This window comes from Amblyraja radiata, chromosome 1 (assembly GCF_010909765.2).
Source record: "Amblyraja radiata isolate CabotCenter1 chromosome 1, sAmbRad1.1.pri, whole genome shotgun sequence".
NCBI classification, from domain to species: domain Eukaryota; kingdom Metazoa; phylum Chordata; class Chondrichthyes; order Rajiformes; family Rajidae; genus Amblyraja; species Amblyraja radiata.
In genome coordinates this window covers 158560195-158576371 of record NC_045956.1, presented here as the reverse complement: position 1 = coordinate 158576371, position 16177 = coordinate 158560195, and the positions used below count along the sequence as shown (strand labels likewise).

At 38.9% G+C, this 16177-nt stretch overlaps 1 protein-coding gene across 1 annotated transcript in view; it reads left to right on the top strand.

Annotated features, from left to right (window-relative positions):
• mapk4 (mitogen-activated protein kinase 4) overlaps nucleotides 1-6667 on the top strand; it is an 84531-nt gene extending 77864 nt beyond the window's left edge. Inside the window, exon 7 of the mRNA XM_033033521.1 lies at nucleotides 3590-6667. Within this exon, the coding sequence (XP_032889412.1) occupies nucleotides 3590-4271 (682 nt within the window). The 3' untranslated portion in view covers nucleotides 4272-6667. The remainder of the gene's footprint in view (nucleotides 1-3589) is intronic.
• The last annotated feature ends 9510 nt before the right edge of the window (nucleotides 6668-16177 follow it).

The window sequence follows — 16177 nt, the reverse complement described above, 5'->3', positions numbered from 1 at the left end:
GGGGAAAGATCAAACACTATTTATACATCCAGGATCTTTAATCATGACTCTCTGCTAAAGCAACACAACTTCGAATGCAAAAATAATATCAAGCTTTATTACTATTCTACAAATCATCTTCACAAACCTTTAACTGTTTCTTCTCTGCCCAAAATTCAAGAAACTCATGAACTGTTTTGTATCATTAATTCAGATGACTGCAGCCATGACCTCTACAGCTAATTTCTCTGACACATCAGGCCACTGCCACTGAATTCATATCATTTCTTTGCTTTTTTGCACTTTTTGTTCTTTGCTTTTTTGCACTTTTTGAGCTCATTAATTTATCTTGTACATAAGATCTATCTCCTCCCTTGATCCTTTCAGAAATCAGATATCCATTTCCTCCCACTTTGTGATCTATAGTGCAGATGACATAGTTACAAATAGCTGAGCAACAACTGATCAGGATTCATTTTTCAGATACTTAACCAATGGAATCATGGGTAGATAGGATGGTCAAGAAGGCTTTTGGTACATTAGCCTTCATTCATCAGAGTATTGAGTATATAATTTGGGAGGTTATGTTACAGTTGTACAGGATATTGTTGAGGCCACATTTGGAGTATTGTGTTCAGTTTTGGTCACCCTGTTATAGGAAATATGTTGTTAAGCTGGAAAAGGTTCAGAGACGATTTATGAAGATGTGGCCAGGACTCGAGGATGTGAGCTAGAGGGAGAGTTTGAGAAGGCAGGGACTTTATTCCTTGGAGCGAAGGATGATGAGGATTCTTATAGAAGTGTATAAGATCATGAGAGGAAATTAACAGAGTATTTTACCCAGAGTAGATTAATCAAGAACCAGAGGACATAGATTTAAGGTGAAGGGGAGGGGGGGATGATTTAATAAGAACCTGAGGGACAATTGTTTTATACAAAGGGTTGTAGGCATATGAAAGGAACTGCCAGAGGAGGTAGTTGAGGCAGGTACTATCACAACATTTAAAAGACATTTGGAGAGGTACATGGATAAAGGGATATTGGGCCAAATGTAGGTATTGGGCCTAGTGTAGATGAGGTATGGGTCCATGTTGGCATGGGCAAGTTGGGTCAAAGGGCCTATTTCCACGCTGTATGATTTGGCCTGTGTATTATTTGTTGGGAAGATGTAGCTAATTTGAAAATCCAAAAGGACGTTCCCCAATGACTTACAATCTTAACTTGAATGAAAGCAGAGAATGCTAGAAATACTCACGTCAGTCAGCATCTGTGGATTGAGGAACCGGAATAACACAGGCAGCTGTGGAGGCCAAGTCAATGGATATTTTTACAGCAGAGATTGACAGATTCTTGATTAATAAGGGTGTCAGGGTTATGGGAAGAGGGTAGGAGAATGAAGTTGAAAGGGAAAGATAGATTAGCCATGAATGAATGGTGGAGAAGACTTGATGGGCCGAATGGTCCAATTCTGTTCCTATAACATGAACATTTCAGGGCAGTGACTCTTCTCAGAACCATGATTTGAAGTTGCTAATTTGAATTGAAGTGCCTGCAAAGATTCTTATTTACATTGTTTTGTACATGCAAGTGGATGATGAGAATTTTAGAGGGCAAAAAATGAATAACAGAAGTTTATTCTGTTGCCCTGCCTGCTCTGATGTTGACCCTGCTTAAATGTAAAATCAAGGAACTGCAGATGCTGGTTTATACCAAAGAGAGACATGAAATGCTGATGTAACTCAGTAGTTCAGGCAGCATCTCATGAATAACATGGATAGGTGATGTTTCGGGTCGGGACCCTTCTTCAGACTGATTGTAGGAGGCAGGAAAGAAAGCTGGATAAGAGCAGGAGCTGGACAGAGCGTGGCCGGTAATTGGTGAACATAGGTGAGGGTTTTTTTTTGATGGACAAACTGTTGGATGCAGGTGAGGTGAAAACACCAAGTTTAATGTGTGGTCTACGACAAGTTAACTTAACATAGCAGAAAGCTATGATAAGTTACTTTGGACACTGGGAAAGGACAACCAAGAAAAACTCACTAAGGTGCAGTAATCTGAGCAAAATGAAAAGTTGTGGATGAGAACAAAGCTTGACTAATGTACTGGGGGTACACACAATTGCTGGGGAAACTCAGCGGGTGCAGCAGCATCTATGGAGCGAAGGAAATAGGCGACGTTTCGGGCCGAAACCCTTCTTCAGACTAATGTACTGATGCCCTTCACAACCACACACAATTACATAAAATGCACTGCCATATCTACATACACACTAATGGCCAGTAGTAGTGAAAGATTGTTTAATATTGTACAGGTAATTGTAGTATAAAAATGGAAATTGTTTAATGAAATAATTTCAAGACTTTGTGGAGAGGGTAGGTAGTGGGACAAGATAGATTACTCTTACGTAAAGCTGGTATGATCTTGATAAGCTAAATAGTGTCCTTCCAGGCTGCAATCATTCCATGGATCTACCATAGAGCACAGAGTAAAAGCAGAAAGTGCTGGAATCACTCAGCAGGTCAGGCAGCATATGTGGAAAGAGAAACAGAGTTAATGTTGAAACTTCATGACCCTTGCCAAAACGTCAGTAGAAGAGAAGATGGGAGAGTTGGGTAGAGCAACAAAAATATTTCTGATAGGTGAAGCCAAATGCGTTATAAATGTTATTATCTAGCTTTAGCCTGTGTAATGTGGGACTTGCCCTATAAACCATAATATACTTATGAAGGGAGAAAAGGGGATTCAAAATCTGAAATGGTGTGTACTGATAAAAGACAGAAAGTCAGTGTGAGTTACCCAGAGCTGGATATTGAGTTTGAAAATCTGCCACATGTCCAGAAAGAAGATGACATGTTGTTGCTCAAGCATACTTTAAGTCTTGTTTCCACAGTGCAGGAGGCCAGAGACACATAAGTCTAAGTAGGAGTGGGATTGAAAGTTAAAGTAACATGTATTTTCTGCTTCCCAGTTCTTTTGAAAAGTCTTAACTCCGTGTCCCTTTCCACAGACATCGCATGACCTGATGAGTGGTTCCAGCAGATTTCCAGCATCTGCACTTATTATATTTTCATAATACTAGAGTGGTGTTACTGCAACATGTATTTTATATGTAACATGCTATTTAATAAAGTATCTTGAGACATTTTGGTATGATAAAGGTGCTATGTAAATATAATTTGCTGTTTTCAACTCTAAAATTCTTATCACAACCAACTGATGGTGGGAGGTACAAACAAAGTCTAGGTATTTCTTAAACAAGGAGAGACAAATAGTTCTGCTATCCAATTCCTTATAATTCTCAGGAACCTTGATGGAAACATAGAACATTCTGTGTTCATTATTTGATGAGGGGGATATCCAATTAAAGTGAAAACTGGACCTGTAAGCTTTCCCAATAAATAGCAAAAATTACATCCCCCATTGTAAGACATTGGAGAAGTTTGAATCAATACAAGGATGTTACCTCTGCTGCTAAGCACTGGAGTAACTCAGCAGGTCAGGCAGCATCTCTGGAGACAAAGGATGGGTAACGTTTCAGGTCGGAACCCTTCTTCAGACTGACCTCTACTGCTTCTCTTTAAAATAATCACAATTAACATTTGTGTTGCAGATATCATGATAGCTTCTCTTCTGACCTGGAGTGGCTCCGGGACAAATATGGAGACATGGATGAAGTGCAGCGAGATCCAAGAGCTATGTCCAAAGCTGTAGCAGAGGATGTGCAGATCGACCCACGTAAATATTCACAGAGTAGCTCGGAGAGACTCCTGGAGCAGTCTCACACGTCAATGGATCGAATGTCTGAAATGGACTATGGACGATCGTGCGATTATAAAATCGGATCGCCCTCTTACCTGGATAGACTATTGTGGAGGGATAACAAGCCCCATCATTACTCCGAACCCAAACTCATTCTGGATTTATCTCACAGGAAAAGAACAGCAACGGCCTCGTGTGTGGCTGTTTCGCTGGATGAAGGGAAATCTGACCTCCTTTTGAAAGTCTCAGATTATAAGAATGGCAGTCCTTTAAAAATTGATTGCTCCAGCTCATTGCCAAACATTCAGGAAAGGAGTCAGCCAGCATCGCCGCGCACTCTGGCATCTTCAGAAATATCAAGTGGAGGAGGCTCACAATTTGATTTTGATGTCTTCATATCCAGAGCTCTGAAACTTTGTGGGAAACAAGAAGAGCTAGCCGATAATAAATTGAATGATTTGAATGGCACTTGCATGTCAGAACATGCCAATGAAATAGTCCAGGCAGAAATCAATGAAAAAGAAAGATGGTAGAATACAGCATTATTGGATATTATTGGAGCTGCTGCATTGGGGTGTCAGTTTATAAAGATGGTGTCTCAACAAACAAGTAGAATAACTTAATGGAAATTAAACTGGAAAATTAATTCTTGGGGGTGTGGGCTGTTTGATCCATTCCAACCAAGAATCACTGCTTCATTCATTTGCAAGGTAGCTGTAGTAAACACTGATGACCTGCTAAACCTGGGATGATTATGACACAATTTCAGCAAAAATTAAAGCTCATATTTTTTGTGTATTTCCAGGCAATGAATTTGTCACTGTGTACTGATAGTTTCAATTAATTTGCCTGAAAAATCGATAACTTTATGTGATGCATGTACATACAGGTTACATTTTAGGTTGATACTAATGAATTAGGGGCAATACCATGGATGTTGTGACATTTTTCTTTCAAAGGCTAAATTATTTTTTTTACTATTTGATGCCTTGTTCATTTGCTCTGCCCAATTCTAGCTTTCTGCCATGTTTTTGTGTGTGAAATTGCCCAATTGGAATATTTCCATTTGCCCCATATAACATCTCAACTTCTTTGGGTTAATTGTAATCTTTGAGTTAGAATTTATTTCCCCTTTATCACAAATGCAATTTATACAGAATCCTGATGGGATTTTAGCTGGGCATGGTATTCGCTAAAGATGCTAGCCTCAATGAAATCTGATGGGACAGAATTAGTAGTTATTTTCTAAATATAAAATAATATTTTTGGAGAGCCAGGAGATATTCCATGTGCACGATGTGGGCTGCTGTATCCCAGGCTTTCCACTTCAATGACTGAATCTCTATATCCCCAACTTTTACATTATTGGATTGGCAGCTTTAAAAGTGCCAAAGTAACTTCATTACCCTGTCAGAGATTTAACCACGGTGTCTCTGGAAGGCCCAATTTAGCAGTCAACTGCCCAGCCAGGAGTTAAAATCTAGCCTCTTGTATGCTGTAGATGAGATAACATTTTGGAGTTCTGGACTGTTACACCACCTATTGGTGTGAAAATCCTATTACTACAGAGGTGAAATTATTTACATTTATTTTTTTAAGAGAGCTTGCTTATTTCTTGGGCTGAATAATTATTGTAGAAAAATGAAACACTTCTCAACTCTGCCTTTGTGAAGCATTCCCTTATCAAATATAATCCAGACTGAAGGCTCTGGATTTCACATTCTGTTCAAAGAGTACACCTTGCTTGCAAGCTCAGAAAATCTTCTGGTAGACAAAAATGCTGGAGAAACTCAGCGGGTGAGGCAGCATCTATGGAGCGTAGGAAATAGGCAACGTTTCGGGCCAAAGCCCTTCGTCTAACTTGCACCATGGTGATCATTTTCCATTGTATACAGCTACACATTTTGTGACCAGTCAGAATATCACTTAATGCAAAATGGCATGTGGACATGTTCTGTCTCAAAGATGAGTCGAGTTGCGACTGGTTGCACTGAATTTAAACTGGGGCTGAGCAGCAAAAATAAACTGCTGCAAGATTTCTTTTTAATACTTAAAAAGGCTAAACTGCTGAAAATACATCCTGAAGATTTTCAATCTGATCTAAAGTGTAATGTAAATGCAGGTTATTTTTCAAAAGCTTGCAGGTAAATATTAGGAGTGAAAAAAACTACTGAAAATTGGAAATAGTGCTCTCCCTGATAATGCCATTATGCCATTTCAACAGGTACTGTATATTGCAGCGAAAAATACATTGAGACATTTTAATTGATACGAGAAACTAAGTGAATTCTGTTCAGCAAATGTTGAAAAAAGAGCTATTTGGCATAATATTCTTGGGTCCCCTGGCCACTTAGATGAAACTGAAAAATAAATAATGTTAAATGCGGTAATGAATCGATGCATTCAGGAAATAAGTGTTCAAAATGACATGGATAAGATACATGTATTATTGAAGGTTATCAAGGAGACTGAACCATGAGGACCAGGATAGTACCTGTTCTCTCTCTTGAATCCCTTGAGCTAGACAGTTCAATCAAGGCAGCAAAAGAGCACTTCAACATTATTTCAGCATTGGGTCCTTTTTACATCTAGTCTTACAGTGTAGAAAGATACGGTTCATCCCTCACTCGAAGGAAAACAAACCCAGTCCATCCAGTATTTCCTAGTTATTAAAATGACTTTGACTATAGTACTGGGAAGAATATAAATTATAAAATTAGAGGTATTTGGAGGTAATAAATGGGAAAATTCAATCTTCATGTATATTGGGCAAACCAAATTTACATTAATAAGGATCAAGGTGACTTCACAAATGTATTCATGATAGATTAAGAGATCCGTATATCAAGGATGCAAAATGTAACAGGCTAAATTGGAAGTGGTATTGTGCCTTCAGGCAAGATTAATTAATAACCATGCATTAGAGGAATGGTTGTGAAGTGTCAATTTTTTGATGAAGTTTGGTTGAGTCTCAGAGTTTTTAGTTACATTACAACCAGCATATTACATCTGAACAAATCTAATTCTATGTGTATATAAGGGCCAATTTAGGGTGGTAATTAAAATAATAACCTAGAATAAATGTAAATTCCCTTAAGTAATTAAGAACCCTTTGGCGAAAATGATCCTGCTGTCGCGAGGGAATTTTAATAACGTTTAAATACAAGGAATAGTCACATAATTTTGCCAAAACCACCAAACTTGTTGCCTAGAAAGATTTTATGTCAGGAAAGGATGTCGAAGGATTAAATAGAATATCATAGAAGAGACAAGAGTAAGGAATGGAGAAACAAAGAACTGCAGATGCTGGTTTACAACAAAAAAAATACACATGTGCTGAGTAACTCAGTGGGTCAGGCAGTATGTCTGGAGAACATGAATAGGTTTTGGGTTGGGACCCTTCCAAATCAGTCTGAAGAAGGGTCCGGACCTGAATTATCTTTTAACCATGTTCTCCAGAGATGCTGCCTGACTCGCTAAGTTACTGTAGCATTTGTCTTTTATTTACTTAAAAATAAATTGTGAAAATATCTACAGGATCATAAATGGGTAGAGATTAACAAAAATAGTCATGGGTCCTTGCTACACAACATAAAGATAAATTATAATGGGGAATTAGGGAATTAGATATTGAACAAGTACTTTGTATGCATTTTTAAGGCAGAAAACACAGATCTCATTCCAGAACTGTATAATTATACAGGTGAGAGGATGACATTAACAACATTTTAACAATAGGAAGCAAAAAATTAATGGATTGAAATCTAACTAATGTACAGGACCTGAAAGCTTATTCCTTCGTCTTACAAAAATGACTGCAGAAATTGTGCACATATCTTGTAGAATTTCTGAAGTTTAGAATAGGACCCATTTTAACACACTACAGATCAGGACTTCTTTAAATATGAGCATCAGAAGCAGATGGCTGTTTGGCCTAATTGGCTTTCGGCTAATTGGCCTCTCATGCCTGCTCCATCATTCAGAAAGATCATGGTTGATTCACTCACCGTCACTTTCCTATGCTCTCCACATTGTGCTCTTAGTCAAATATCCATTAAATTCCACCTTGAATACATTCAAAAGCCCCACCCCTATAGCTCTCTGGAGAGGAGGATTCCAAAATTGGATGAAGTTCTGAGTGAAGAAATTCCTTCTCATTGTCTCAATAAGTGAGCCTTTATTCTGAAACTCGGCAACCTCACTAGGGGAAACGTCAGCATTCAGCTGCAAATCCCCTTAGAATCTTGGGATTCAATCAGGACACCTCATACTTCTTAACTCCAATGAATATAGATCCAATCTGCACAACCTCTGAGCCTTTCATCAGAGGAATAAATCTAGTGAACATTGTCTGAATTGCCCCTAATGCATATAATTCGTTAAATATAGAGACTGAAACAATACACATGTATGGCTCTTTAAAATCGCATTGCAATTTCCTCACTTTTGCTCTGTACCACCTGCAAAACAAATCCGTGCTGCTTATCATCTATACACCTCATAATCTGTTTTGCATCCTTTCCAATTTAATGACAACTTTCCTACAGCTGGATGATCAGAATTACACACGGTGCTGCGTGTTGTTTTAACAATGGATATTTGCTTCTGGTCAATATAATTTAATCTGCTTCCACCACCATTCCTGGCATTGCTTTCCAGGCACCTGCAACTAAAACAAAATTTGCCCCACATGTCTCTTTGAACTTTACCGCTCCGATTTTAAAGATATGCCATCTCATCTTTGTCATTTCCACTCTGAAAAAGGTTCTGACTATCATATTTATGTCTCAATTTTGCATGCTTCTATCACATCCTTCCTCAACCTCCGATGCTCCAGAGAAAACAATCCAAGTTTTTTCCCCAGCCCCCCTTACAGAAAATACCCTCTAATCTAGCCAGCTTTCCTGTAAACCTCTTCTGCACACTCTCTAAAGCATCCTTATTCCTCCTATAATTAGACAACCAAACCACATGTAATACTCCATAGGTACACAAAAAAGCTGGAGAAACTCAGCCGGGGGAAGCAGCATCTATGGAGCGAAGGAAATAGGCAACGTTTCGGGCCGAAACCCTTCTTCAGACTGATCGGGGGTGGGGGCGAGGACAAGAAAAGAAAAAGGAGGAGGAGCCCGAAGGCTGGGGGATGGGAGGAGACAGCAGGAGGGCTGAGGAAGGGGAGGAGATAGCAAGGACTAACAAAATTGGGAGAATTCGATGTTCATGCCCCCAGGATGCAGACTCCCCAAGCGGAATATGAGGTGCTGTTCCTCCAATTTCCGGTGCTGCTCGCTGTGGCCATGGAGGAGACCCAGGACAGAGAGGTCGGAGACGGAGTGGGAGGGGGAGTTGAAGTGCTGAGCCACCGGGAAGTCAGCTTGGTTATTGCGGACCGAGCGGAGGTGTTCGGCGAAACGATCGCCCAACCTCCGCTTGGTCTCACCGATATAGATCTGCTGACATCTAGAGCAGCGGATGCAATAGATGAGGTTGGAGGAAATGCAGGTAAACCTCTGTCGCACCTGGAACGACTGCTTGGGTCCTTGAACGGAGTCGAGGGGGGAGGTAAAGGGACAAGTGTTGCATCTCTTGCGGTTGCAAGGGAAAGTGCCCGGGGAGGGGGTGGTACGAGAGGGAAGGGAAGAATTGACAAGGGAGTTATGGAGGGAGCGGTCTTTGCGGAAGGCAGATATGGGAAGATGTGGCGAGTGGTGGTGTCACGTTGGAGGTGGCGAAACTGACGGAGGATTACTTTTTGTATGTGACGGCTGGTGGGGTGAAAGGTGAGGACTAGGAGGACTCTGCTCTTGTTGCGAGTGGGGGGATGGGGAGAGAGAGCAGTGTTGCGGGGTATGGAAGAGACCCTGGTGCGAGCCTCATCTATGGTGGAGGAGGGGAACCCCCGTTCCCTGAATAATGACATTTCAGATGTCCTGGTGTGGAACGCCTCATCCGTGGAGCAGATGCGGCGTAGACGGAGGAATTGGGAGTAGGGGATGGAGTCCTTACAGGAAGCAGGGTGGGAAGAAGTGTAGTCCAGATAGCCATGGGAGTCAGTGGGTTTATAGTCATGTGGGTCTAACAAAAGAAAAATAAAGCTGCAGCATTACCTCCTGCCTCAATGCCCCAATCAATGAAGGCAAGCAATAAAAGCAAGAGTGAGGCTAATTGCAAATTGGAGGAACAGCATCTCCTATTTTGCCTGGGCAACTTACCGCCCAGTGCTATGAATATGGATTTCTCTAACTTCAAGTAACCCCTGCACTCTCTTTCTCTCCATGCCTCCCCCAACCAAGTCGGACCAGGTTCCCGTTCTCACCAAGCAAACAGCTAACAATGGCCTGTTTCCCTCTATCATCGTTACTTTTTTGCATATCTTTCATTCATTTGTTCTATATCTCTCTATATCACTGTCTATATATCTTATTCCCCTTTTTCCCCTGACTAGTCTGTAGAAGGGTCTTGATCTGAAACGGCACCCATTTCTTCTCTCCAGAGATGCTGCCTGTCCTGCTGAGATACTCCAGCATTTTGTGTCTATCTTCGGTTTAAACCAGCATCTTCCTACATATACTATAACCCTTCTTTACCACTCTATCTTTTGTGTTGCTACTTTCAGGGAATTATGGTCTTGGACCCCAGATCCCTCTGCTGTGTATTTTGTTTATCTGTTTCCTGTTGCTTACAACCCCTTGAAATCGGAATTACCTGCAAAGATGGACAAGCTTGATTATGCACCCAGTTTCATGTCAAATAAACAGGACCAATGTTACCATTATTCTAAAGGATCATCTTGGCCATATTCTACTTCAATAAACTAGTGCCATGCCCATGCATGTCTTAGTTCCTCTGCTTAAACTAATTTGTAAGCAGAAGAATATCTCTCTGTTATGGTGTTCTATTTCTCTAGGTAGCTCAAGCCAGCTCAAGCCATAACATTAAAACCTAGAAAAAATGGCCTATGATCCATCAGATAGATGCTGGAGTAACTCGGGGAAGGCAGCATCTCTGGAGAGAGGAACAGGTGACGTTTCGGGTCGAGACCCTTCAGACTTAAATCAGCATTTGCAGTTCCTTCCTACACACTATGATCCATCAGATTTACTTAGAGGCGAACATCTATAACATTATTTTCTACTTCATCACTTTTCCTTATCACATACGATTGGATGGCAAGGGGGAAGCTGGGAGTCCCTAAATGGTTACTTTAATCTTGACTTCCGAGTATGACGTTAGACATCTGTCTCTTTGATTTATCATTCTTTTTCCGGGAAGGAGTGGGTGTTTAATCTTCAGTCAGTTGCTCTCCAGAGAATGACAACAAACATTTGTGAATTCAAGAAATTGATCCATAAACGATTCATCACTTATGACAAACTACACTGATGCTTCACATATCTCACTGCCTCAAGATTACATATTATTGATTACTAATTTTCAAACTGACATTGTGACTATTGTTTCAACTGCAGTATGTATTGGAATACCAAAACATTAAGACTAGGTCACATGTCCATCAGATTAATCATAAACAAGGAACTACAATGAAAAATATCTTGCAGTTGTTATTATTTTTTGAGTTATACACACACTATTTATTGTCTTTGCCATAAAGAACAAATGAGAATGTCATAATTTGGAGATGGTGCAATCTACGCTATCGGCCAACTTCTATTTAACCTTAAATAATAAAAATTAGTATACGGGTAAATGCTAGGTATTTTAACATTTATCTAGATGATTCATTGGTAAAACTATGTTGCATAATTTCTGTTTGAGCTGCTGAATAGCAAAGGATCTGCTGAGCCCTACAGTTAGACAATAGACAATAGGTGTAGGAGTAGGCCATTCGGCCCTTCAAGCCAGCACCGCCATTCAATGTGATCATGGCTGATCATCCCTAATCAGTACCCCGTTTCTGCCCCATATCCCCTGACTCCGCTATCTTTAAGAGCCCTATCTAAGCTCTCTCTTGAAAGTATCCAGAGAACCGCCCTCTGAGGCAGAGAATTCCACAGACTCACAACTCTCTGTGTGAAGAAGTGTTTCCTCGTCTCCGTTCTAATTGTCTTACCCCTTATTCTTAAACTGTGGCCCCTGGTTCTGGACTCCCCCAACATTGGGGACATGTTTCTTGCCTCTAGCGTGTCCAAACCCGTAATAATCTTATATGTTTCAATAAGATCACCTCTCCTTCTAAACTCCAGAGTATACAAGCCCAGCCGCTCCATTTTTTCAGCATATGACAGTCCCGCCATCCCGGGAATTAACCTTGTAAACCTATGCTGCACTCCCTCAATAGCAAGAATGTCCTTCCTCAAAATAGGGGACCAAAATTGCACACAATACTCTAGCTGTGGTCTCATTAGGGCCCTATACAACTGCAGAAGGGCCTCTTTGCTCCTATACTCACCTCCTCTTGTTATAAAGGCCAACATGCCATTTGTTCTCCATTTGGTTGAGTAACCAGTACTTGAATAACTAGTTTTGGCAATGTGAATTATTTTAATATTTTCTCCCTGAACAAAACATTTTCCTTCTAACCTGAAAAACAGTAAAAGCTACATTATATGATGGTGTAGAGTGGAACATACATTTCAGTACCTGTTATAAAGCAATTTTCTTTCATAACAAAGTAAATTGTTTTGTATACTATATTTTGATCAAGACCAAGGATAAAATTGCATAACTCGTTAAAAGTAAGCAGACTTTTGAGGTGATTAATTAGGTCAGATGGTGGTTGTAAAGTAGTCAATGGGTTATCTTATTTCTGACTGAGAATAATGCCTTGTATAGGCAGACAAATAGTAAAAGAACCAAATCATTTATCTTTTATTGTGAACATCAGTCACATTGGTATTCTAATATCATTGCCTAATGGTATACAAATATCTATGTAAGAATGTAATTTTGCATTACTGCCATGTCATACCTGTTTTATACTCTCTCTCACAGCTCACAGTCAAATTCATTCTGGGCCATTTTTTTGGTATGAAAAAAGGTTGAAAGCTGATCTTCTGAAATAATTCAGACTTTTAAATCAACCTCAAACCATTACTAACACAATAATCAGAATGGTTATGGCCCATTAAACAAAAAAAAGAATTTACCAAATAAAATAGAGGAAGGAATCCAAACAAGCCATAGTGGTTCTTGAACCGGAGTCTAGGTGAAGTGATTGGTCTCACATTAGATGCCCATTTCTGAACAATCTAGTTGACAAAATACTCCATTTGCTAAATAACAATTACTTTTTAAGTGTAACTTAAAGCATTCTGCCAATTCATTAGGTAACATGCTTGAGCTTTGTCTTATTTTCTGACTGACTTTGATTCATTCTAATAGTGTCTACACTTTCTCATATCCTGCCAATGTCACACTTCAGTCCAGAGGCAAAGTAACTTGAGGAAAAAAAACAAAGAATAAAAGAAGAACCAAAATGATGAATGTTTCTCCTATATGTACAAAAACATTAAATATTTTTCAAATCAACAGTTATCTCGCCAAATTAAATTATTTCTCTGATTTTCAAGAAGGTGTGTATATATTTAACAAGTAAACTATGTGGTTAAAGGGACACAGTTTCAAGTCAACAGTACAACAGGATGTTGCATCGTACCCTTCTTTATAACGTCCCATAACATCAGATCTCCATGTACCATGCCATAAAACGTTTTAAATGGTTATTTCATAGATGCTGCCCAACTTGCTGGATATGTCAGCATTTTCTGCTTTGATTTCTGATTTCCAGCATACAGTTTTGTTTTGCATTTAAATCATTGTTTGAAAAAGATAACCTGAAATAAAGTCTTGAGGTTCTGTTTTAATGTTGTTGATTAGCGAAAATGCAAAAACACAACTGGTGTTTCACTTATATATGGTTATATATGTTACCTAGATAGATTCAAAGAGCTAACGACTAAATATTCATTGTTCTAAATGTAAATGCTGGTAACACAATATCTGTAAATACATTTGAAGGGGTGAATCAAATTAGTCATCTGTAAGTTATGAGGTTCAAAGTGGAATACAATTAATGAGCATGTTACTTTCTGTAAATATTTAAAATTTTTGAATATACAATTCGATGAATTTAGGAAAGGTCCATGTTCTGGTATGTGCTGGGTTAGTTAACCTCATGCATACACTTATGGGTACTATGATAAACTGCAATGACCCCAGATGGCAGAAAACGCTAAATAGTCCTTTATTGTAAACTATTATATACTTTACAAATTTTTTCTTTGTTGAGATTTCTGAAACACATTTATTGCTCCAGACTCATATAACATGAGCCAGAGACACATTATGTAGGAACCTCCAAATATCGTGTGGATTTGTAAGGTATTAAATGTACCTAATGAGATCTTGCTAATTTACAGAGAACGAATTTATACCCATTGTTGTGCCTTACTGCTATCATGTTGGGCCTCAATTAGATTACTTTCAATAGTTGTAAAAGGACATTATTATCATAGGTAGAAAATACCGAAGAGTTGTACAAGCAAGTGATACAATAATCTCAATACAATTGAAATGACCATATCATAATTTTGCTATGAATAAAATGAAAAATAAGTTTGTTTCTTTTAATGAAGATGGTGGCCTTTAAAAAGGAAGTGGTTGCCAGCTCAGGAGATCCACCTAAATGTGGCCTCAAAATAATTTTGCAATATTTTATTATGAATGTGGGCCTGCAAAAGGGATACTATTACTTTAAAATTGAAAGAATCACAAATCTTAATAATGCACTGTATAACAAAATTTATATTTAAAGTTAGTGACGGGAATGAATGTTTTGCACAATACTGTTTATCATGCATAATACAGAATTCCAATGTGCATTTTATAAAAACTAAATTAATGTGACTCAAAATGTGAGATGGAAATAAAGCTTTGGTGTTTTATTTTTGAAAGCAGATATATTCCTCATTACTCTTGATTTATTGGGATGTTAAGGGTAAACCTGTAAATATCTCTAAAAAGGAATAAAGATAATTTTTCCAAGAATGTGTTTTCTGCACTATTTTAACTCGATGGTCCACTTAGTGCAACAGTTTTGTTTCTGTTTGCTAATTACTTTTCATTATACACTTCTGTAAACCTTGTATCTAAAAATAACCTGACTGCAATGGTGAATTAAGTCACTTGTTATTCTCAGCATGCACATTTGTTATCAATAGCAACAAGAAGTCTGGTAACCCAGCAGACGATTTACAAAATGCAAGAAAAAACTTGGGTATCAATAATAGCACATGACATCTGGAAGTCACATGGATGTATATTTTAGGATAAATTCTGAAAGTTTAAAGATCATGTTCTTGGAGTTTATCCCAAGATCATTCTCATAAATTGCACTTAATCCCCTGGATTTAACTTTCCAATTCCCACATCTTCAACTTTAATGAGAGGCACACAGCATGGAAACAGGCACTTCAGCCCAACTGGCCCACGCCATCCTAGATGCCTGATGATTTCCAGTTCTACAGAAATATTAATGTATGTAGCAGATATAATACTTATCACCGAATGACATTTTAAAAGGGAAGGTTCTGAATACTAGGCTTGATCCACACTGTTAAATGTATTTAGTTTAGTTTAAAGATACCACGTGGAAACAGGCCTTTCGGCCCACCAAGTCCGCACCGACCAGCAATCCTCGCATACTAACATTATCCAACGCACACTAGGGACAATTTACAATTAAGCCAAGCCAATTAGTCTACAAACCTGTACATCTTTTGGAGTGTGGGAGGAAACCAGAGATCCCGTGGAAAACTCACACAAGTGAGAACATACAGACTCCGTACAGACAAGCACCCACGTACATGGGTCTAGCGCTGTAAGACAGCAACTCTACCACTGCTCCGCCGTGCCGTCCATTTATTAATTAAATATTTAAGATTATCTATCGTAATAATATCCCATTAGGTCAGTGTGATCAGAATGAATGTTGTTACCTCTAAATGTATGAAGTACTGATAACACTGAGTCGTTTAACTTCATAATAAGTATTTTAGTAATATCACAGAGACAGCATTACATAGGTTGTTGTAAGCTGAGTCCTAGATCAAACAGAACTGCTAGTCACACACCACCAGATGGCATAGTGGAAACCCAAACTGGATTACGGATCAAGTGAACAACAGCAAAGCCAGACATGGATAAAATCAGCAATAGTGATTGATCTACATTCTCCTTCTTAAGCTTAGCCTATAAACTAAATTAAGAGCATACAAAAATCACATATATAGATGTAAAAATTAATTATAATCTACAGCGAAGTGGCTGAGGATGTAATGTGAATACAAAGGAGTAATGTCAGTTACAATTAGTTAGAGTCCAAGATCTGCAACTAGACACAGTCTTTGTATTTGGGATTCGGCTTGCAGTCCTGTCCCGCATGCGTTCGGTACAGTCCCTCAGCGGTACTGTTTACAGG